Below are 24,323 nucleotides of genomic sequence, written 5' to 3'. Positions count from 1 at the left end.
GAGAGCTTTTCTCGCTGTCAATTTTGATTAATTTTCACTGACATTGATACAACGTTTTATATTGGAGTGATTTTGTATATTTATGATGAGATAAGAAATATTGGATTTATATTAGCTGATATTTATACCCACTGAAAACGCATGACATTGATCTGCTGAAAGAGGATTCGGCAAACAGGCCTGGGACTTCAGCAGAGTGGGTGGAAATAGCGAGAGCTCTGTCAAATGTCTTATTAACTAGTAATTCAGATTCTGGACGTGAAATGACATAACAAATTTTATTGGATAGATGGTTGCCAAATGAGAGATGAATTGACATGGTTCTGTTTCAGTTACGTTCTCGTTGTGGACGCTTGTACAAGGAGAAAGATAAGCATTCATTTACTCAGTGGACAGGGGCAGAGTTAATTACCCATAAGCACTTGGTGCAATCCTAGGGATTGAGCGGTTCCCCTTTAATCGTTTTCCGACACCCGAGAACGTAATGCAAATAAAATTAGAACAACACGTTACGTACGCAAATCTCAAACTCTCTATTTATGTTAATGGAACACGTTTTTAGTGAAAAAGGTGAAAGAAGGTGGTGGGTCAGAGTGAGGTCAACATAATATGAAACGTTTTGGTGTCGTGTGATGTTCTAAAAACTCGTTCCTTGTAAATTCAAACTGAAATTGCCGACAAGAGAAAGCGGCGACTTAACTAGGGAAACGAACGCGATATGGGTAAAACTGAGAAAATGCGTTTAATAATTTTGATCTCTTTTTAAAATCACGCAATGAAATTGGTAATAACGTAAATTAAAATTATGATTGTGAGTACAGGGTATCTGCCAAATAACAAATTCTTTCAGTTGTCAATTATTAATGAACAGGGGGCTTCATGCATGGTTTTCTTTTTTAGTTTTTGTCCCCAAAGCCACATATTTATAAGGTAAACTTTTGTTTGGCATATTACCATTCAAGATATTTTACCACTTTGGACTGGAATATCTCTGTCTTTGGTGCAAATAATTCATTGCTAGAAAAAAAAGATGCCAAACACTCGTTTCTCTATACGTTGTTATAACTTTCAAAGAAGTTACTTCAAATAAAATAATACAGGTTTATCGAACACTTACAATAATTCAAACAGCACATTCTCAATTTAGATAATTATTTTTTAACATTTTATCACATGTAATGTCAAGTATATGCAACAAATAAAGTAATACAATGAAATAAGAAACATGTACAGTTAAATTACACATTGTAATGTAAGACGCTAGTCAGACGTAACATTGTTTTTTTGTATATTGGATGTTATGAGGAAGATTGAGACATTCTACAACATTCTGCAAAATTTGATATTTATTTTGAAATTTGAAATATTTTATTTTGTTTCGATATTTATTCGAAAATTTACATCATTTGCAGGTTTTTCATAACAATACCTTAAATTAAAGGTTGTTTACTACCAAATTAATATTGTAAATTATATATGCTCTAAATATGTACAAATACCATATTTTTAAATTACTTCCAATTAAGATATTTTTCAAAGTCACTTACTGTCCCCGTGTTGAAAGTGTGTAAAAATGTAAATACAAATTGTCTTTGAAAACACAATTAGCAAGTAAAAGAATTGTGAGTGTATGTCCGGGATACAAGTGTTTAACTATGTTTAGCAATGTTATTTAACCTTTAAGAATCATCAAATCATGAAATATAAACTTATCTATAAATTCAAATAATTTATTATTAATGATGTCAGGGTACTGTTAGCATTATTATTGAGTTTTATATTACGTGCCGTATTAACATTTGAATAAATTAAAATGTCACAAATATTTACAACCAGGGTATATGTCTATTATTACGGGTCATGGGTCAAAGTTACACATAATGCAAGTATGAGATTACATGTCATCCACACTCCGCATTCCTTTTATATCAATATCACAGTTTCATTTTCTGGTATTTCCGGTTAATAGTTATAATGAATGTACAGTTGTTGCCTTCATGTACCATGGCAGTCTTTGCATTGTTAATGTGACATCACTGTTGGCGTCTCTCGCGTATCTCACCATTTCTGACCAATTTGATTCACTTCTTTGAATAAAAATTTTGGACCCTAAGATGAAAGTAAAAATAGACAATGTATGTACAATAAACAATGTTAGTAGTGTAAAATATTATTGACTGGGTTTTATTTATTTTTATTTCCATGACAAATGAAATCCGCTAAATTAAATCCACGTGAACGTCTAAAACTACAGGACTCATTGCTTTACTGACCAATATATTTGTATTCGAAGTTTTCTGTTCTTATTGCAATTCCTTGAAAAAGTATATTGCGCAATATAAGTACGCGTTCGAATGCACGTGACAGCGACGGCGGCCATAATGAATTATCCGTGTTATCAAACGTACATTACTTACGTTTGCAAATTTCCTGTTCTACCAATGACGTTACGTAATTGTCATTCTTCACGGCTTGGATCTCTGGGTATTCATTTGTTGTTATATTAGCGAATGACCATATTCCTGTAACGTCAGCATCTTTTAATATTTCGATAATTTTCTGTTGTATCAATACAGATATATTAGTTTTCACAAACACATAAACCAATTAATTATATGTGTGGTTACACATTATCAAATGTCAAAAGTAAACATATTTGCAAGTATACGCCGAATATATGGCTGGGTAAGTACCGGTACCATGCCGTGGCGTGAAACTAGGCAATTTGGCGTCGTGGGCCAGTTTCGGTTTGAGTCACGCACGTAGTTTACTTTGATTTGACATAGTATTTACCCAGTCGTGTTTCGGTATAATTTACTTGCTTCATGTCAACAGCTACTATGATTTTACAAATAAATTTGCAGTCACGTAAACATACAAAGACAAAGAAAACACGGTAATGTCTCTTACCCCACTGTAGAACGGAAATGCAACATACACGCATGATAATTGATGTCGCTTCATGACGTCATGCACATCCCTGGAGGCACCCACCGCTAATTTTTCAAGTGTTTGTAGGGTTCTGATATTATTTAAGCATTTCGATTCGCTGCCATATCGCAAACCTTGTTTGGAAGTTTTCGTAACAATTCGGCACCTGTGTGACGAAAATGAAAAAAAAAATGTGTTTTTTTTTTCTATTTTTTAATTTAAACTTTTTTCCTTGGTATACTTTATTGAGCATATGGAAAAGCGGCATTCAACCACAGTCCCTCTGTCATCTATCCTCCATGGATAGAGGGACTGTGATTCAACAAACATGTACATGAAGCATTTTCCAGAGAAATGCTCTTACATATATGATTGACTTTATAGCTCAACAAATGTATAATGCTAATGAAGCAGCGACTTCCGGTTATGCAGATTTCAAGCGACAGTAATTTTCAATAATTTGAGCAAAACTATCATGCACCTAATCGGTTGCAAACTAAAATTCGAGTATTCACAACAATGTCCTCAGTCCTATGTATTTTTAACTTTTACGCAATCACAATAATGATTGCAACTGTACAACAATTTGGTTATTCCCGTACCACATTTTGCTATTAAAATATGCATTATATATATATATATATAACTGTTTTGTCTTTCCAGTCTTTGGATTGATTGGCATAAATATGCCTCCTTATTTCATTGAGCATAAATGATAAATTATTAAGGCATGTAATAATTTCTCATATTATGTCCGACTTTGTTTGAACATATACATTAGGATAAGAAACGTATTCATTTTATAGATTGCGGTGCAATGCGTTGGGGGGGGGGGATTTGATCTCCACAGTACGTGACTTTACTGGCATGTTGTGGGATTTGACGACGTACACCTATCTGTCGGAAACAGAAAGATATGTAGAACAGAAATCCAACTGCATCCAGGAGTTTTAGATAGGAGTACGTTTTCAACGATATGTAACATATAACTGACCAACTCGTATATCTGTTACTGTAACCTTGGTGGACTCATGAGGTGCAACCATACAACGTCTCACTCTTTGCACAACATCCATACACATATTTATTATCATCATACAATTCGATAATGACGTCATATCAAAAGTGTGTCCCTAGCCATAAATTCTGCATACGTCATTAATAATCATTACCTCGGGTAAACTAAAATGTATTATTCATGTCATTCAATACAGAATAATCAGGACGCACATATATCAACCATGACCTTAGTTTGAATTATTTTTTGGAATTCGAGCGATAGTTCCATCTTCTAGGATGAACATACTTTCAAGTGACTTCTCTACCACAGAAACATCACATATTTATAACTGTCTTGTCTAATGTTAAGCCTCGTGATTTCCCTGACCAAAACTATTCATTCAGACTTACGGTTCTCCTGTTCTGTTTCTCCAATGCACAGCTAAGTAAGGCTTCCCATCACATAAAGTCCTCGCAACTTGTTCTCCCATTTTTCTGATGTAGGGCGCCCATTTCATGTGCATGTCGATCTTTCTGTCTATTTCTGCTCTGTCAGGCAATCGCCAATCATCGATGTCCCACGGTCGGAATATGCCCAGGCAACGAGCAGAACTACTTTCTTCATACAGACGTCTATACTCTTCTCGTGTTCTCGAAATATTTGTTAATTCGGGGAGCTTCACGCCATAGTTTTTCTCAAAAATCTCTGTTGTTCGTACGTACTCGTCTGTGTATTTTACTGGAGAGCAGTAATTGGTACGTTCCGTGATAAAACCGTCAAATGAACTTTGACACGCCCGTTTAAATTCATCAATACTTACGATAGATACTATTTTTCTTAATTCGTCTACGTCAAAAGTAGATTCGAGAGAATGTAGACCTGTGCGCACTTCAGCGGGCTGCGTGAAATGGTCATTCACTTCAATAGCCACGATAGAACGATTTTGACTGATTGCATAACGCAGAGCAATCCTAAAGTCATTGTACTGATAATTTGGTCCACCAGCATAGTAGTGAATAGGAAACAAATACCGAACATCTGTGTTTTGCATTGCCTCGTTTTCATGCTCCCTCATGATTGGTGACTTCGGCAATGTCGGATTATAGTTTGTATCTTGTACAATTTTGTTTGACTCTGTTTTTGTTCCAGGTACTGTCCCAGGAATCTGTGAATATGGGAAATAAGCGACTGTGTAAACAATGCGAAATAATATAAAATCGAAGCAAACAAAACAATAAAGAACAAGTTATCGTAACCTCAAGTCAGACATGAATAGCAAATAAATAACGAACATCTATGTTTTGAGTTGGCTTGCTTCCATGGTAACTCAATATTGGAGTCTTCGGCAACGTCGATGTCGGGCTGTGATTTGAATATCGTAGAAGTTTATTTGTTCCTGTTTTCGTGTCACGTATTTTCTCGGGAATCTGTAGGTACGATGAGAAACAAATGATGTGTAACAAAAATCATTCTCATTTGATAGGAAAAATCATTGAATCCATATCATCATTTTTTTACAATACATATTCAAATTTGACATGTAGCAAGTAATGCCTGGCTCCCAGGCGCAGCTGAGCAGTTTATTGATTTACAACTGTTGAAATGCATGAACTACGCACGTCGGGAGTTATTAATTGGCATGTGAGGCGAGTGGGACTCAAGATGGCGCTCCGCACGACTCATAACAGACATACATGAAACAATAGTCAGTTCATTGTCAGAAAACGGTCGCATGCTTTCGCTTTATAATTTGTGAAAGAACAAGATGGATCGTTCACGGACCAAAAGTTGCGGCCTCTTGGGTATTCAGATTTCTTTCTTATATATATATATATATAACATCCAATATACAAAGATGACCCTGGGTAAGGTAAGTCATATTCATAAACAGGGAATACAATGAAAAGAACCCTAAATAATAGAAAACAATCAACGACATCCCATGGGATGTCAGTTTCTTTAAGTGATTTACGAGTTCAAAAATTCAAACAAATTCACACAAAAATTATCCTAAAGAAAGACCTCGAAAAAGTAATTAATAGACATAATTAGTCAAATCGTATTACAAGAATACAAAACTAGAAACCACCATGGATGACACAGAGAAATGTTATCCATAATCATAATTCGTGAAGATAATTTACAAGTCCAAGAACACACGGCAATAGACAACAAACAACAGACTAACAAACGTGGTATAGTAATGGTATTACTAGTATTTATTTCGAAAAAGGTCAGCACTTCCTTGGCCGTGTGGAATATATTAATCAGAGTCATAGCCTAATAGTTTATGTTGGCTACATGCATGGTCTATACATATTCTGGTGAATCCTTGTTTTAACGGTCTGGGTGAGAGGGTACTATCTTTACACACAACTAGACATATTTATTACGTGTCTTGTTATATCGAATCAGCTATGAATTGTAAACCCAATAATTTGGGAAAGTGGGACATTGAAAAATAGATGATGGTACAACTGAAATCATTACTTCCGGTATACAGTCTAGAGAAAGATGACTAATGGCGTTTACCTCAAGACGAAAAAAAAACAGTACGAAGAATGAATGCTTTAGCTCTCCTAATCTTATATTCAGTTGGGTGTACCATTGGAATATAGTTGGATTGTTGATGAAAGGCGTGTTTACCACTTCCACGGTTTGTCTGCACCACTCATACATGTGTAATCACTAATGGTTTCGGTGCTTAAACGTAAACAATATAAAGTGTTTAGCATCTGTTACTTTGTGATCGAAGCCCAAAACGCGGGAGTTTTATTCATCTGTGCTTTTCTGAAGCAGACCGGATGAAAAAGCAATATATATGTGTCAGCTATACGACAATGGGCTTATGCTATGCACCCCATTCGTGATGTTAATATAAATGTACGCGTGCAAATCGTGTACCACATTATAACGAGTGAACCTTGGGATTAGAGTTTAACCACTCAATATATTGTTTGCAGCTGCTACAACGTAAATATGTTTTAACTTATGTGACAGGTAGCTCACGTCACTAATCGCTTAAACTAACATGTGGCAAATTTGCTATATGTACAATAGGTTTTTTAATGTACGTATAGGTTGTTTTTATGGCTGTTGATAACATTTGTAGTCCGTCAAACATTCGTGTAATTCGTGTTACTAACAATATATACTGTGTATCGCATGCCTTCGTAGTTTGTTTTTTGAAACCAACATGGCGACCAGTTTATTTAGAATTACTATTCATCACTTTTTTCAGATCGCACAGTTTTGTGGTTTCTGTTGCATTTGTGAATGTGGTGTCGGTGTCATTTCGTGATATTTTAAAGTGCTACATTCCTACTGTTTTCTGAACGAAACATCGTCTAAACGGCACAACGACGACAAGACTGTTTGCTGGTCCGTTCACGTTTAAAGTGTATTGATCACACAACCACCAACATAATTTGTATAACATTAATGTGCCAAATTTTTACCAAAATGGAATTATATCACAATAAATTGTAAACGCTATTAAATATACAATAACTCATCCATTTTTATTGGGTTTGTGTTTACGAGCCGCGGGAAATCAAAATATAATCTGCCAAATGAATGGAGGTGGCAATGACATAGACATAGATAAAAACAAGGCGCATTAAAATACCATGTGACAATTTATAATACAGTAAACAGAATCAATCTCTTCGTTTTAATGGTAATTTAGGTTATCTGTTTCTGTGTATTACTTTTATATCAATGTGGTGCATTTGTTGTGCGACATTCGTTTCATATGGTCTTCACACTATGTGATCGGTGGCCGTTTGGACCCACCACAATTTTGAATTTACGAATATTTCAGTCATGGTTTATATACTGTGACCTGTGTACGTGTAATTAGGGATATGCATACATAAACATACAGCTGTGCCGTGTAGAATAACAGTCTTATGTGCGCTCAGGCTCATCTCAAAATGTGAAAAAACGGAGACGGTGTCAACCATTTCTCCTTTGAAGAGTCGTTACACAGCGGCGTTCAAAAGTCATTTATTTTGTCGTCCCATAGTGGCGTTAGAATTGCATGTAAACAATATGTTTTACGGACGATGTATGCGTCACATGCAACCCGTATAGAACACGACGCGGCGCGACTACTATATACGGCGTGTCAATAGTGTACCATTTATTTATAATACCGCAATCGATATTCTCACATATTAGACCCCAAAAAAATCACTCTATAGTGAGGGTATACCGTGATTTTATGATATTACGTATTACGTATGATTCATTACGGTGAACGCGACGGTGTAGGTCAAATATCGACATTTCTAAAACGAATGTAATTATTTTGGCCATATATATTATATATAAATATATATAAATGTTTATATATACTAGTAGACCGGTCAATACTTCATTCATATGTATATTGGTTGTCGGTATTGATGACATATAGACATTCGAGAGAATAATTCAGTATATAGTACTATTGTCCACACTGGACCGCTGTCATCATTATCTCAAAAGCTTTGCACGATTATTTAGGAATACTAAATTATTTGCCAGAGCATGCCATTGCATTATGTTTAATGTATTAGGTATGAATAGATACGATGAAATACCTCACTTGCAATGTTTGGACGCACCGTCGCGGCAGTTGTTGCAGTACCACTGTCGGTTGTCATAGTTTCTGCATGTGTTCCCAGCATCCACGCATCATCGCTAGTATATGGTTGTTCGGTATAAATGTTAAATATAGGTATTTCTCCGAGTTCTGATTCGGATTCCTTCTTTAAACTGATGTAATTCGTGTCAAGTAGAAAGCTGTAGAGTGTTGGAATCACGAACAAGCCGGTTACCCCCGAAACGGCAGCGAACAAACTAAACCCGCTTGATGTCATGTTACTACGAACAGGTCTCGCGTTGTAGCATGCTCGGGCTCCGACTGACGCAGCCTGTGGGTTTCGTCCGGTGCAACTGACAAGCTGCTGACGAATTTCCCATGATCACCACACGCAGAAATTAGTAAGTGATTTTGCCCTAGTCGAGATGTGACGTCACGGACAAACCACAAAATCGCCAGACTAAGTTAATGATTTTTTTATATTATACAAAATTAAAAATATTTGGGCGCCTCTTTCAGGCCAGAGTTCAAAAAGCATTTTGCATTCCTTACCCAATAGAGCTTAACACATTCGGTTAAAATGTTGTTGCTATATGTCAAATAAAAATCGTGACTGATTCACAACATGCATGCGGAAATGCTTTGTCAGTGTTTTGAATGCAGTAGGGCGTTGTTCTCGCTGCGACCACTATATTAAATTAATACACATTTGGGTCGTTAACAATGAATACGAAACTTACAACATAATTTATCGTATATGTTTTAAAGACCGGGGAGGTTGTAACTTTTTAAGCAATATATATTTATCCTTTAGGGTAGGTTAAAGTACTTTATTTGAAATAATTATTATATGGAGAGTTCTATTGATTTGTAGCAATTAAACTAATATACCAATGTGACGAAATCCGATGAGTTTAACATGTTTCAAATAGTATGTCCGATAATTAACATCCATGGAAATAAAAATCAACTTAGATTTCTACTTTTGATCAGTGCGCTAATTCAAACATAACTTTTTACCGACAGCTCTTGTTTTTAACATATCATTTTCTATATAGAGTTGCTAAACGAATGGACTGACACAATACGAATATTTTTCCCTACTATGAAGTTATATGCAACAATACAAGGTAGGCTATGATCTGGGCCTCATTTATATTGTGGGAATACTTTTTAGTAATAGGTTTTAATATACTAAAATTGGCAGACTCCACCTAGGGATGGGAAAAAACGTAGAAAAGCATATACAAGTCGAGAAAACAGCTTTTATATTGACGAACACAACCACGAAAGCAAACACACAACAGCAAATCCGAAACCTCGTCTGAAGTTATTATTATGTTATCCCGAAGAGTCAGCTATTATAAAGCTTGTTTCAAAACGAATATGTACATTGTAAGTGTTACAGCATTATGAAATTAATACGTACCTCGTAACGATTACACAATGAAATAAATACGTATCTAGTTAGGAGTACACCATTATAATGCATACGAACGTTGTAATAATTGCACTATCATGTAATGAATACGTATATTTCATTATGAAATTAATACGTACCTTGTAACGATGACACTACTATCATGGGTAAAATCTTCTTTCTCTCGGGGTCTCCACACTTGCCAGGGGGGAACTCGTCTCGTCTCTCTATCTCGTCCCCTTGAGGTACGGGATCGGGAAAGTCACTTTAACTTTACAGTCAAATAAGGCACACCCAACGAAATACGTTTCAGCTCTCGTCTTAGTGGATCTTTTGAAGCACTCTATAAGACACAGCGCCCTGGGGAAAAGTCCCCAAGACTCAAGGCTGAACCAAGACTCGCCCAAGACTGGACTGCGTCAAGGCTCGCCCCAAGACTCTCTCGGACTGCTCTCGACTCTTGTGGAGTATTCGCCAAGACCAACTCAAACTCTCTTTATTCATTTTCAAAACTCTAACCAATTACAAAGCAGTAAAAAGACTCTAGGGCGTAACCTTCAATCATAAAGCCAATCACACTAAGTACTGAATACGTCATATCTTTTGATTAATCGTTCACTACATTAATAACTATGGATGTCAGAATAGCGACGGTATCTTGTAATTAGTTCCAAACCACTGAGCCAAGTTCCGTCCAAAACTTCAAATAGGCTTAAACGATGACAGACATAACACAGCAATTCGCTCGTAATCAACTAATTATGTCGGTCAACAGATACGCGAAAACAAATTCATGACACTACTATGAAATGAATAGTACTTTGAAACGATTGCACTATGAAATAAAATGTTGCATTATTATGAAATGAATGCTATTTTTACTTACTTCACTACAAAATGAATATATATTTAATATTGATTACATTATTAAATAAATAAATAATCACTTCACATATGAATGAAGGGGGTTCAGTTTATTTTAGCTTTATTTTAGTCTTATTTTTATCTTATTTCTGTTCTTACTTGTATAGTCAGTCAACTAGCTTTTATTATATTTATTTGAGCCCATTACTGTATTGCATTGTTTTATTGTTTGATATTAGATTTGTCTTTTGTTTACTATACACTTTATTACACTTATTTAAGCTTTATTCTAGTTTTATCTCTCTTATTTGTATTTATTATGGTCTTTTAGGTATTTTATTATCTTTATTTTAGCTTATTACTGTAATGCATTGTTTTACTTTTTGTATTTGTCTTTTATTTACCATACTGAACCCAAGGATGGTTCGGTAGTGTAATAAAGTTATTATTATTATTATGAACACAAATATTGTGAAATTCACAAACGTAGATCTATGTTTGCAAATAACTGTTTGTCAAATGGAAAAATAACAAAACGTACCGTAAGGTAAGGTGTCATATAATGTAACATAATATGGGAATTTTGGAAATGTGTTAATGATCTTTCTAAACCGCTGAATTTAAACATAATATAACATAATTTATTAGACCCTTTCTATACCTAATTGACAATTTTATAACAAAGGGATTAACGCAGCATTTAGTTTTCGTAAGTGTTCTGGCAGAGGGTTGCGAACTTTGGACAATTAATTTGTATGTAACATTCAGAAATAGGTCACATTTCCTAAACTATTGTCGCATTAATTCAAAACAATTTTGTGGTCACCCTATTACCCTAAAGTAGATAGATGTTTTTATGGTCTAGTGGACGATTTTTAAGACTGATATTTTTGATATTTTACTTCGATGACCTAGAATCCATGACTACGCCCGTATCTATGAAGCATGCAACTACTAGTATATGTGAAGCCAAAGTAGATACATGAACAGGCTTGAATGAGTAATTATCTTAATGAACAACTAATAGATTATGTGACCTCATTAAATATGCATAAATCAATTAGCTCAAATACTATTGCAGGCACAGATATACATGCCGAGATATAGGAAGTATTTGATAGGAGATATTAAAATATTTGATGGCCATATTATGGCCATCTTAACTCATATACACTAAAGTAACGAAAACTAATAAAGCTAAGGCTAGAATATTAAAGTTATTGAGCAAGAGATGTGGCCAACATATTGTCCGAGTATATGTGAGTTTATTAATAGCCCAACAGACTATTGCCAGGATAACATTGCTAGCAGCGGCTGTATAGTAACCTAAACATGCAGGCCATTGAATTGCTGATTTTTGAATCATGAACATACTAGTACTAACTTTGCGCACATTTGTACCCAATGAACATTTTTTAGAACACTACTGCAAAAACGCCATCAATTCAGAATTCCCGAATTCTGTCAACATATCTGATGTAATGTTTTACATAGGATTGAATGCATATCTCCCATATAGCATATTTCTATCGTCCAAGCATATTTTTGGGTACCAGTATTTTCAATATGGTTATTGTAAATATTGTAAATCAAAATTTGTCCAAATCTATGTACAGCCATGGTATAGCCTAATTGTTTTCGTTTTCCTTTTTTTTTTAGAAAATGTGGGAACTCGCTTTGCATTGTTACGCATGTTCTTCAGATGTAATAGCTTGAATGAACAACAGGAATTCAAAGCAGGGGAATTCCCTTCTAATAATACGACACACTGATCCGTACATATCGATAACAAAGACATTGAGGCAAAAGGTAAACTTTCTATCCTACGAACAAAAGAGCGAGGTTTCTGCACATGCGCACTTTAAGTGCACAGCGGAAAGTCCCGTTTCGACCCCTTGTACATTTACCGATAAACTACGTCGCACCAATTTAGTTGATTTGCGTACTATTCAGCGCCCGAGTATATGTAAGTTCATAATTTATCAGATATCATGTTTTATACTTTTGTATCGCAATTTGTGCGTGATTTAAATACGCTCTTACAAAGTATACATGTACGTGTATGTAAAGTTGCACAAGTGCCAGTCGTCGATTTCCACCACTCGGTCGTAATTGTCGGGGAATTTTATTATCTTGAAAATTCTTTTTTTTATCAAAATACTTCGCTGATATTACCACAAACATGTATACTTTCAAATTCGCCCACTCATTTATGTGTCAAAGAAGTAAATGCGGTGTATTTTGACCGATATTTGAAGCCCTTTCACTCCGATAACGTCAACGCGTCAGTTTCCAGTCAACTTCGTGCGACGAATCATGGGAAAACACAATGATCGCCATTGATTGGTGAAATTACCTCTATAGCATCATTCGGCGAGTGTCTAAGCGTGCGATTCAATCGTTAAGGTAAAAAAAAATACCGTGAATTACGACCGAAATTTCCAAATGCTATCTGGCAGGTGCGAGCAAGGTCTCCGGCTCATTAATATAGGCGTTGAAAATAGCGAACATGTAATGCGAAGCGATGACAAATACTATCTTCAAGACTAGTGACGTCATTGTCAGATTCTAATATGATATGATATTTTATTTGGGACGTACACAAACAAAACTAAGGTAATGTACAAAAATATATTCAAATGGGGGGGGGGTGTCATCACCTGCGCACGAGTTAGAATTGAGTCACAAACGATGACAACAACGCAAAGGCTAATGAGTAGACGCTTGTTTGTAAACAATGACACACTGTGGACTCATGCGCAGGTGTAGACTTCCCGGCTTTAATAATAATAATAATAATAATAGTTTTGGCAACTGTAATCTGCTGTGAATAAAGTAAGGTAAAATAGTGTAAATGAAATAGCAGTACAACAAAAAATTAGAACGTCTAATAACTACAAATAAATAAAAAAAATAATGAATAAATAAACCTCTACCTTCGAAAATATAGCACTCATAGTTATTAAAAAATATTCTCATGCAATGAAAACTGTTGACGTGACTCAATTAAAGGGACTTGATAACGCTTGAAGATTTACAAATATGTAAGGTATGTCTGTGAGATATCGACAGCCCAGATAGCACTTTACTTACTGTTGATTGGATAGAATTATGGGCGTGTCTGAATGTGCATGTCTTTTAAAAAATGACATACCAGATGGCAAGGGTTGTTTTTGTTCAACGTAATTGCAATATTTTTTTCCTACACTGTAAAAATGTGGAATGTTTCTTGGTACATACAAGAATTTACATCCAAATAAAAAAAGTCGTAAAGAATAATCCAGGGAAATTACATTTTTATTTCCCGTGAAACTGTACCAGCTACTCCCCTTGCCCCCCCCCCCTCCTCGCTACTAGCTACCTCAATTGTACTCTAGAATTGTACTCACCAGATAACTACCAAACCCTTGCCATGAACCTGAAGCAATCCTGACGGTATTTTAATTATTTTCACAAATCTTAAAAGTGGGTCACTCTTCCATTTTGTTTTAATCAAAACAATAACATTTATAGTCAAATATGTATCACAAGCCGCCTACAATTTTGAAACATATCAATTTTTTGACTGAGCCTTAATTCTGGTCAAACTCCTCGGCAAAACTTTGTTTCCTTGACCTCGTAGTTGTTTTTGTTATGGTTTATAGCCTTGTTAAACTTTCTGGCACAACTGGTGTTCATCTAGTGTTTATCTGTCTCTATCGTGTTAATTAATTAATTAATTAATTTATTTATTTATTTATTTATTTATTTATTTATTTATTTATTTATTTATTTATCTATTCATCCCGTACATCACCAAACATTCTGTATACCAGTAACACAATCTGTTTTTGTGATACTTTTTTTAGCTGCTACAGGCATGAATGTACAGTCACAGTATTGCCAGATTGGTAACAACAATACAATTCAAATCTTCTCAAATGGTAATTACAATAAATATACTCCTGAAAAAATATCCTTCATGAGAATTTGTAGTTTATGCTTGAGTTTGTGTGTTTGCAAATTGTTTCCCCCACCTCATACTGAGTGGTTTAATTGCATCAAGATTCTCAGGACATTGTGTTGTGGATTTCCTTTGTTTTTACACTTCTTTTGTTTATGAAATGTGAATTTCATTTTAAAAAATTACAAATTCCATAACTATAGTAAGATATTATTCTGTTACACAAATGATGCACCAGTGAATTTGCTTCACAATATAATTGTCTGCATCACTGCTGAATTATATTGGCTTACAAGGAACGCTGCTGCATTGCAAGTAATTCCACTTAGTATAATTCTCAACTTTGGCTTCCAAAATATACAATATTTTATTTCAATCGGAATAAATGTTTTAAATAGTTTATTAAAACAGAAAACAACTATTGACTATTAGTGAGAAATGATTTAAATAATGTTATCATATTCATAGGCTCACCTCAGCATCAAAGAAAACAAAGACATACTAAGAGAAAAACCAAGATACTGAAACAACCACCACGTAATCAGAGATCTAGTAAGTACACTGTTTACTGTAAAAGCATTAATCATTAGCTGGTTTTTAATTGTGATATTTTTGCTGATAAGTAAGATTTACTAAACTTATTACCCATAAACATGTAAAATAACAATAGAACTCATTATTTTCCTGCAAAGTTCAAGAACTTAAAAGCCAATGAAGTTGCTGAAAATAGTGATTAGGTGACTGGCTTTACAGTAATGGTAACAAAAAACGAGCTACTACAACACTGAATTGACATGATACTACATATGTCTAACAATGCATCCAACACCACATAATCCATAATGACACTGCAACCAGCACCACATAATCCATAATAACACTGCAGCCAACACCACATAATTCATAATGACACTGCAGCCAACACCATACCTTCCATAATAACACTGCAGCCAACACCACACAATCCATAATAACACTGCACCCAACACCACATAATCCATAATAACACTGCAGCCAACACCACACAATCCATAATAACACTGCAGCCAACACCACATAATTCATAATGACACTGCAGCCAACACCATACCTTCCATAATAACACTGCAGCCAACACCACATAATTCATAATGACACTGCAGCCAAAACCACACAATCCATAATAACACTGCAGCCAACACCACATAATTCATAATGACACTGCAGCCAACACCATACCTTCCATAATAACACTGCAGCAAACACCACATAATTCATAATGACACTGCAGCCAAAACCACATAATCCATGACACTGCAGCCAACACCACACAATCCATGATGACACTGCAGCCAACACCACACAATCCATAATGACACTGTACCCAACACCACACAATCCATAATAACACTGCACCCAACACCACACAATCCATAATAACACGGCAGCCAACACCACATAATTCATAATGACACTGTAGCCAACACCACATAATCCATAATGACACTGCAGCCAACACCACATAATTCATGACACTGCAGCCAACACCACATAATCCATAATGACACTGCAGCCAAAACCACATAATCCATAATGACACTGCAGCCAACACCACACAATCCATAATGACACTGTGCCCAACACCACACAATCCATAATAACACTGCAGCCAACACCACATAATCCATAATGATACTGCAGCCAACACCACATAATTCATGACACTGCAGCCAACACCACATAATCCATAATGACACTGCAGCCAACACCACATAATCCATAATGACACTGCAGCCAACACCACACAATCCATAATAACACTGCAGCCAACACCACATAATCCATAATGACACTGCAGCCAACACCACATAATCCATAATGACACTGCAGCCAACATCACATAATCCATAATAACACTGCAGCCAACACCACATAATCCATAATGACACTGCAGCCAACACCACATAATCCATAATGACACTGCAGCCAACACCACATAATCCATAATGACACTGCAGCCAACACCACATAATCCATAATGTCACTGCAGCCAACACCACATAATCCATAATGACACTGCAGCCAACACCACATAATCCATAATAACACTGCAGCCAACACCACATAATCCATAATGACACTGCACCCAACACAACACAATCCATAATAACACTGCACCCAACACCACACAATCCATAATAACACTGCAGCCAACACCACACAATACATATTAACACTGCAGCCAACACCACACAATCCATAATAACACTGCAGCCAACACCACATAATACATAATAACACTGTACCCAACACAACACAATCCATAATAACACTGCAGCCAACACCACACAATCCATAATAACACTGCAGCCAACACCACACAATACATATTAACACGGCAGCCAACACCACACAATCCATAATAACACTGCAGCCAACACCACACAATACATAATAACACTGCACCCAACACAACACAATCCATAATAACACTGCAGCCAACACCACACAATCCATAATAACACTGCAGCCAACACCACACAATCCATAATGACACTGTACCCAACACCACACAATCCATAATAACACTGCACCCAACACCACATAATCCATAATAACACTGCAGCCAACACCACACAATCCATAATAACACTGCAGCCAACACCACACAATCCATAATGACACTGTACCCAAAACCACACAATCCATAATAACACTGCGCCCAACACCACACAATCCATAATAACACTGCACCCAACACCACATAATCCGTAATAACACTGCACCCAACACCACATAATCGATAATAACACTGCAGCCAACACCACATAATCCATAATGACACTGCAGCCAATACCACACAATCCATATTAACACTGCACCCAACACCACATAATCCATAATAACACTGCAGCCAACACTACACAATCCATAATAACACTGCAGCCAACACCACATAATCCATAATGACACTGCAACCAGCACCACATAATCCATAATAACACTGCAGCCAACACCACATAATCGATAATGACACTGCAGCCAACACCACACAATCCATAATAACACTATAGCCAACACCACACAATCCATAATGACACTGTATCCAAAACCACATAATCCATAATAACACTGCACCAAACACCACTTAATCCATAATGACACTGCAGCCAACACCACACAATCCATAATAACACTGTAGCCAACACCACATAATCCATAATGACACTGTATCCAAAACCACATAATCCATAATAACACTGCACCCAACACCACATAATCCATAATAACACTGCAGCCAACACCACACAATCCATAATGACACTGCAGCCAACACCACATAATCCATAATAACACTGCACCCAACACCACATAATCCATAATAACACTGCAGCCAACACCACACAATCCATAATAACACTGTAGCCAACACCACGCAATCCATAATGACACTGTATCCAAAACCACATAATTCATAATAACACTGCAGCCAACACCACATAATCCATAATAACACTGCACCCAACACCACATAATCCATAATGACACTGCAGCCAACACCACACAATCCATAATAACACTGCAGCCAACACCACACAATCCATAATAACACTGCACCCAACACCACATAATCCATAATAACACTGCAGCCAACACCACATAATCCATAATGACACTGCAGCCAACACTACATTATCCATAATAACACTGCAGCCAACACCATACCTTCCATAATAACACTGCAGCCAACACCACATAATCCATAATAACACTGCAGCCAACACTATACCTTTTATAATAACACTGCAGCAAACACCATACCTCCCATGATAACACTGCAGCCAGCACCATACCTTTCATAATGACACTGCAGCCAGCACCATACGTTCCATAATGACACTGCAGCCAACACCACATAATCCATAATAACACTGCACCCAACACAACACAATCCATAATAACACTGCAGCCAACACCACACAATACATAATAACACTGCACCCAACACAACACAATCCATAATAACACTGCACCCAACACCACACAATCCATAATGACACTGCAGCCAATACCACACAATCCATAATAACACTGCACCCAACACAACACAATACATAATAACACTGCGCCCAACACCACACAATCCATAATAACACTGCGCCCAACACCACATAATCCATAATAACACTGCACCCAACACCACATAATCCATAATAACACTGCAGCCAACACCACACAATCCATAATAACACTGCACCCAACACCACATAATCCATAATAACACTGCAGCCAACACCTCACAATCCATAATAACACTGCAGCCTGCACCACACAATACATGACACTGCAGCCAACACCACATAATCCATAATAACACTGCACCAAACACCACTTAATCCATAATGACACTGCAGCCAACACCACACAATCCATAATAACACTGTAGCCAACACCACATAATCCATAATGACACTGTATCCAAAACCACATAATCCATAATAACACTGCACCCAACACCACATAATCCATAATAACACTGCAGCCAACACCACACAATCCATAATGACACTGCAGCCAACACCACATAATCCATAATAACACTGCACCCAACACCACATAATCCATAATAACACTGCAGCCAACACCACACAATCCATAATAACACTGTAGCCAACACCACGCAATCCATAATGACACTGTATCCAAAACCACATAATTCATAATAACACTGCAGCCAACACCACATAATCCATAATAACACTGCACCCAACACCACATAATCCATAATGACACTGCAGCCAACACCACACAATCCATAATAACACTGCAGCCAACACCACACAATCCATAATAACACTGCACCCAACACCACATAATCCATAATAACACTGCAGCCAACACCACATAATCCATAATGACACTGCAGCCAACACTACATTATCCATAATAACACTGCAGCCAACACCATACCTTCCATAATAACACTGCAGCCAACACCACATAATCCATAATAACACTGCAGCCAACACTATACCTTTTATAATAACACTGCAGCAAACACCATACCTCCCATGATAACACTGCAGCCAGCACCATACCTTTCATAATGACACTGCAGCCAGCACCATACGTTCCATAATGACACTGCAGCCAACACCACATAATCCATAATAACACTGCACCCAACACAACACAATCCATAATAACACTGCAGCCAACACCACACAATACATAATAACACTGCACCCAACACAACACAATCCATAATAACACTGCACCCAACACCACACAATCCATAATGACACTGCAGCCAATACCACACAATCCATAATAACACTGCACCCAACACAACACAATACATAATAACACTGCGCCCAACACCACACAATCCATAATAACACTGCGCCCAACACCACATAATCCATAATAACACTGCACCCAACACCACATAATCCATAATAACACTGCAGCCAACACCACACAATCCATAATAACACTGCACCCAACACCACATAATCCATAATAACACTGCAGCCAACACCTCACAATCCATAATAACACTGCAGCCTGCACCACACAATACATGACACTGCAGCCAACACCACATAATCCATAATAACACTGCACCCAACACCACATAATCCATAATAACACTGCAGCCAACACCACACAATCCATAATAACGCTGCAGCCTGCACAACACAATCCATAATAACACTGCGCCCAACACCACATAATCCATAATAACACTGCAGCCAACACTACACAATCCATAATAACACTGCATCATACACCACACAATCCATAATAACACTGCAGCCAACACCACACAATCTATAATGACACTGCACCCAACACCACACAATCCATAATGACACTGTAGCCAACACCACATAATCCATAATGACACTGCGCCCAACACCACACAATACATAATAACACTGCAGCCAACACCACATAATCCATAATGACACTGCAGCCAACACCACATAATCCATAATAACACTGCACCCAACACCACATAATCCATAATGACACTGCAGCCAATACCACACAATCCATAATAACACTGCAGCCAACACCACATAATCCATAATAACACTGCAGCCAACACCACATAATCCATAATGACACTGCAGCCAACACTACATAATCCATAATAACACTGCACCCAACACCACACAATCCATAATAACACTGCACCCAACACCACTTAATCCATAATAACACTGCACCCAACACCACATAATCCATAATAACACTGCAGCCAACACCACATAATCCATAATGACACTGCAGCCAACACTACATAATCCATAATAACACTGCAGCCAACACCACACAATCTATAATAACACTGCAGCTAACACTATACCTTTTATAATAACACTGCAGCCAACACCATACCTTCCATAATAACACTGCAGCCAACACCACATAATCCATAATAACACTGCAGCCAACAATATACCTTTTATAATAACACTGCAGCCAGCACCATACCTTCCACAATGACACTGCAGCCAGCACCATACCTTCCATAATGACACTGCAGCCAACAGCACATAATCCATAATAACACTGCAGCCAACACCACACAATCCATAATAACACTGTAGCCAACACCACACAATCCATAATGTCACTGCAGCCAACACCACACAATCCATAATGACACTGCAGCCAACACCACATAATCCATAATGACACTGCAGCCAGCACCATACCTTCCATAATGACACTGCAGCCAACACCACACAATCCATAATGACACTGTAGCCAACACTACATAATCCATGACACTGCAGCCAACACTACATAATCCATAATAACACTGCAGCCAACACCACACAATCCATAATAACACTGCAGCCAACACCACACAATTCATAATGACACTGCAGCCAACACCACATAATCCATAATGACACTGCAGCCAGCACCATACCTTCCATAATGACACTGCAGCCAACACCACACAATCCATAATGACACTGTAGTCAACACCACATAATCCATAATGACACTGCAGCCAACACCACATAATCCATAATAACACTGCAGCCAACACCACACAATCCATAATGACACTGCAGCCAACACCACATAATCCATAATGACACTGCAGCCAGCACCATACCTTCCATAATAACACTGCAGCCAACACCACACAATCCATAATGACACATACTGTAGCGAACACTACACAATCCATAATACAGTGGCCCCTCGCTAAGTCGCGCCTCGGTAAGTCGCGATTCGGCTAAGTCGCGGGTACTTGGATGGCTCCCAAAATTTCTATTGTGTTTTGACAGCAATTTTGAAGTACAAAGACTAATGTTTCGTGGCATAGTGTTTTTAACTAACCGTTAAAGAGACAACTTAACACCCACTGTCCGTCAATTGCTGAGATGCAATGGGTGACGGCGGCCTTACTCATGGTGTCAACAGGGGTGTCGAGTAGTGACCGTACGTACTTCTTGGCCGGTCCCATTTTGGTATACCTCTACAAAAACTCGCTACAATGAGATGAATTCATAGAATTCTGATCTCTATTTCTCAATTGAGCAGCATGTCAAAGCGAAAGCTATACAGCCTGTTCGTACGCCATAAACTCACGGCGATCGACCGTGTCAAACCAAGTTAAGGGTTGCACGTGGTTGAGCCCACTATTCGTGGGTGGGTAAAAAATGAAAAGTAAATTTGTTTTCAAAGTTGACCATGAGGCGGGACTGAACAGAAAAACAAGCGAAAGTGTCCGACAATGATGACACCGATAAAGCTGTTTACGTTTCTTTAAGAACGGTCTGCCGGAACTCCACTATCTGGTCCCATCACCCAATGCAAAGCATACAACTCAGATATGACGACTTTGAATTTAAGGCCAGTTCAGGGTGGTTCTTGCGATGGCAAAGAAGACACGCTATCGACACACGCAGTCTCAATCCAAGGCGAAGCTCGATCTGGGAATATTGACGCTGTCGGAACTTTTCCTGAAAAACTGAGAGAAATTATCTATGAAAGTGGTTATTTTGACGAACATGTTTATAATTGCGATGAAACTGGTTTATTTTGGAAGCTGTTACCGTCGAAGTCGCAAGCAACAGCAAGCGGCCCACATAATATCAGACACAAACAAAATAATCAACGCAATGTTTACAGCAAACATAATCATGATTTTATTCGAATACTGCCTGACACATGTGATGATACATCAATTAACTAAACCGAGGGTTTATATGTGCTTTTTATATGTTTTTCAATGCACGACCTCCCTCTTTCACGACGTCCCTCGGTAAGTCGCGGCCCTCGATAAGTCGCGGTTTTTGCTTGGATCCCAACACCCGCAAGGGGCCACTGTAATACTGCATTTTTTATTTTCTCAATATTGTAATTTTTACTTTTTTTCCAGAATTTTTTGACAGTAAGCTGCACAATGACATCGTTGTGAAACTATTTGATCTTCAGTTTTCAGGTAAATTTTGTTATTTGATAACAACAACTGTAGGAAAAGAGACTAGACTGAATTATTGTAATAATTTCAACACAAAATATATTTGTTGTACATGTGTTTACAGCAAGATTTTCTTAACTTAAGTGTTTTTTTGTTTTGTTTTTGTGAGCAGGAAAATGGAATGAGATGGATCAGACTTGCTCATTGATAGCACCCCAATTAAAAGATTCTCCGTCTACAGATTTAAATTTGATTATGTTAGCCCAAGTGAGTATCATATTGAATATCATAGTGAGTGAGTATCATAATGAGTGAGTACTAGTGAGTATCATAGTGAGTGAGTACTAGTGAGTATTATAGTGAGTGAGTACTAGTGAGTATCATAGTGAGTGAGTACTGGTGAGTATCATAGTAAGTGAGTACTAGTGAGTGAGTACAAGTGAGTATCATAGTGAGTGAGTACTGGTGAGTATCATAGTAAGTGAGTACTAGTGAGTGAGTACTAGTGAGTATCATAGTGAGTGAGTACTGGTGAGTATCATAGTGAGTGAGTACTAGTGAGTGAGTACTAGTGAGTATCATGGTGAGTGAGTACTAGTGAGTATTATAGTGAGTGAGTACTAGTGAGTATCATGGTGAGTGAGTACTAGTGAGTAGTATAGTGAGTGAGTACTAGTGAGTATCATGGTGAGTGAGTACTAGTGAGTATCATAGTGTGTGAGTACTAGTGAGTATCATAGTAAGTACTGGTGAGTAGTATAGTGAGTGAGTACTAGTGAGTATCATGGTGAGTAAGTACTAGTGAGTATCATGGTGAGTAAGTACTAGTGAGTATCATGGTGAGTGAGTACTAGTGAGTATCATGATGAGTGAGTACTAGTGAGTATTATAGTGAGTGAGTACTAGTGAGTATTATAGTGAGTGAGTACTAGTGAGTATCATGGTGAGTGAGTACTAGTGAGTAGTATAGTGAGTGAGTACTAGTGAGTATCATGGTGAGAGAGTACTAGTGAGTATCATGGTGAGAGAGTACTAGTGAGTATCATAGTGAGTGAGTACTAGTGAGTATCATAGTGAGTGAGTACTAGTGAGTATCATAGTAAGTACTGGTGAGTAGTATAGTGAGTGAGTACTAGTGAGTAT

The 24,323-nt window shown here is 37.3% G+C and overlaps 2 protein-coding genes across 2 annotated transcripts in view; one reads left to right on the top strand and one right to left on the bottom strand.

The window, feature by feature from the left end:
* Nucleotides 1-1,040: 1,040 nt before the first annotated feature.
* On the bottom strand, nt 1,041-8,846 carry LOC100373172 (uncharacterized). Its single transcript, XM_002735484.4, has 6 exons — nt 8,518-8,846; nt 5,224-5,358; nt 4,342-5,096; nt 2,911-3,097; nt 2,418-2,559; nt 1,041-2,109 (listed from the first exon to the last, which is right to left on the bottom strand). The coding sequence occupies exons 1-6, from the start codon at nt 8,794-8,796 to the stop codon at nt 1,970-1,972; spliced, it is 1,638 nt and encodes a 545-aa protein (XP_002735530.3). The 5' UTR covers nt 8,797-8,846; the 3' UTR covers nt 1,041-1,969.
* Nucleotides 8,847-12,668: 3,822 nt separating this feature from the next.
* Nucleotides 12,669-24,323, top strand: part of LOC144353338 (uncharacterized) — a 29,003-nt gene continuing 17,348 nt past the window's right edge. Inside the window, exons 1-5 of the mRNA XM_085508078.1 lie at nt 12,669-12,769; nt 14,652-14,726; nt 15,215-15,298; nt 23,139-23,201; nt 23,353-23,447. Of these exons, the coding sequence (XP_085364204.1) occupies nt 14,663-14,726; nt 15,215-15,298; nt 23,139-23,201; nt 23,353-23,447 (306 nt within the window). The 5' untranslated portion in view covers nt 12,669-12,769; nt 14,652-14,662. The remainder of the gene's footprint in view (nt 12,770-14,651; nt 14,727-15,214; nt 15,299-23,138; nt 23,202-23,352; nt 23,448-24,323) is intronic.

The sequence above is a fragment of the Saccoglossus kowalevskii genome, chromosome 14, assembly GCF_978046115.1.
Source record: "Saccoglossus kowalevskii chromosome 14, keSacKowa6.1, whole genome shotgun sequence".
NCBI lineage: Eukaryota > Metazoa > Hemichordata > Enteropneusta > Harrimaniidae > Saccoglossus > Saccoglossus kowalevskii.
The sequence above is the reverse complement of the archived record's forward strand: the minus strand, read 5'-3'. Positions and strand labels throughout refer to the sequence as shown.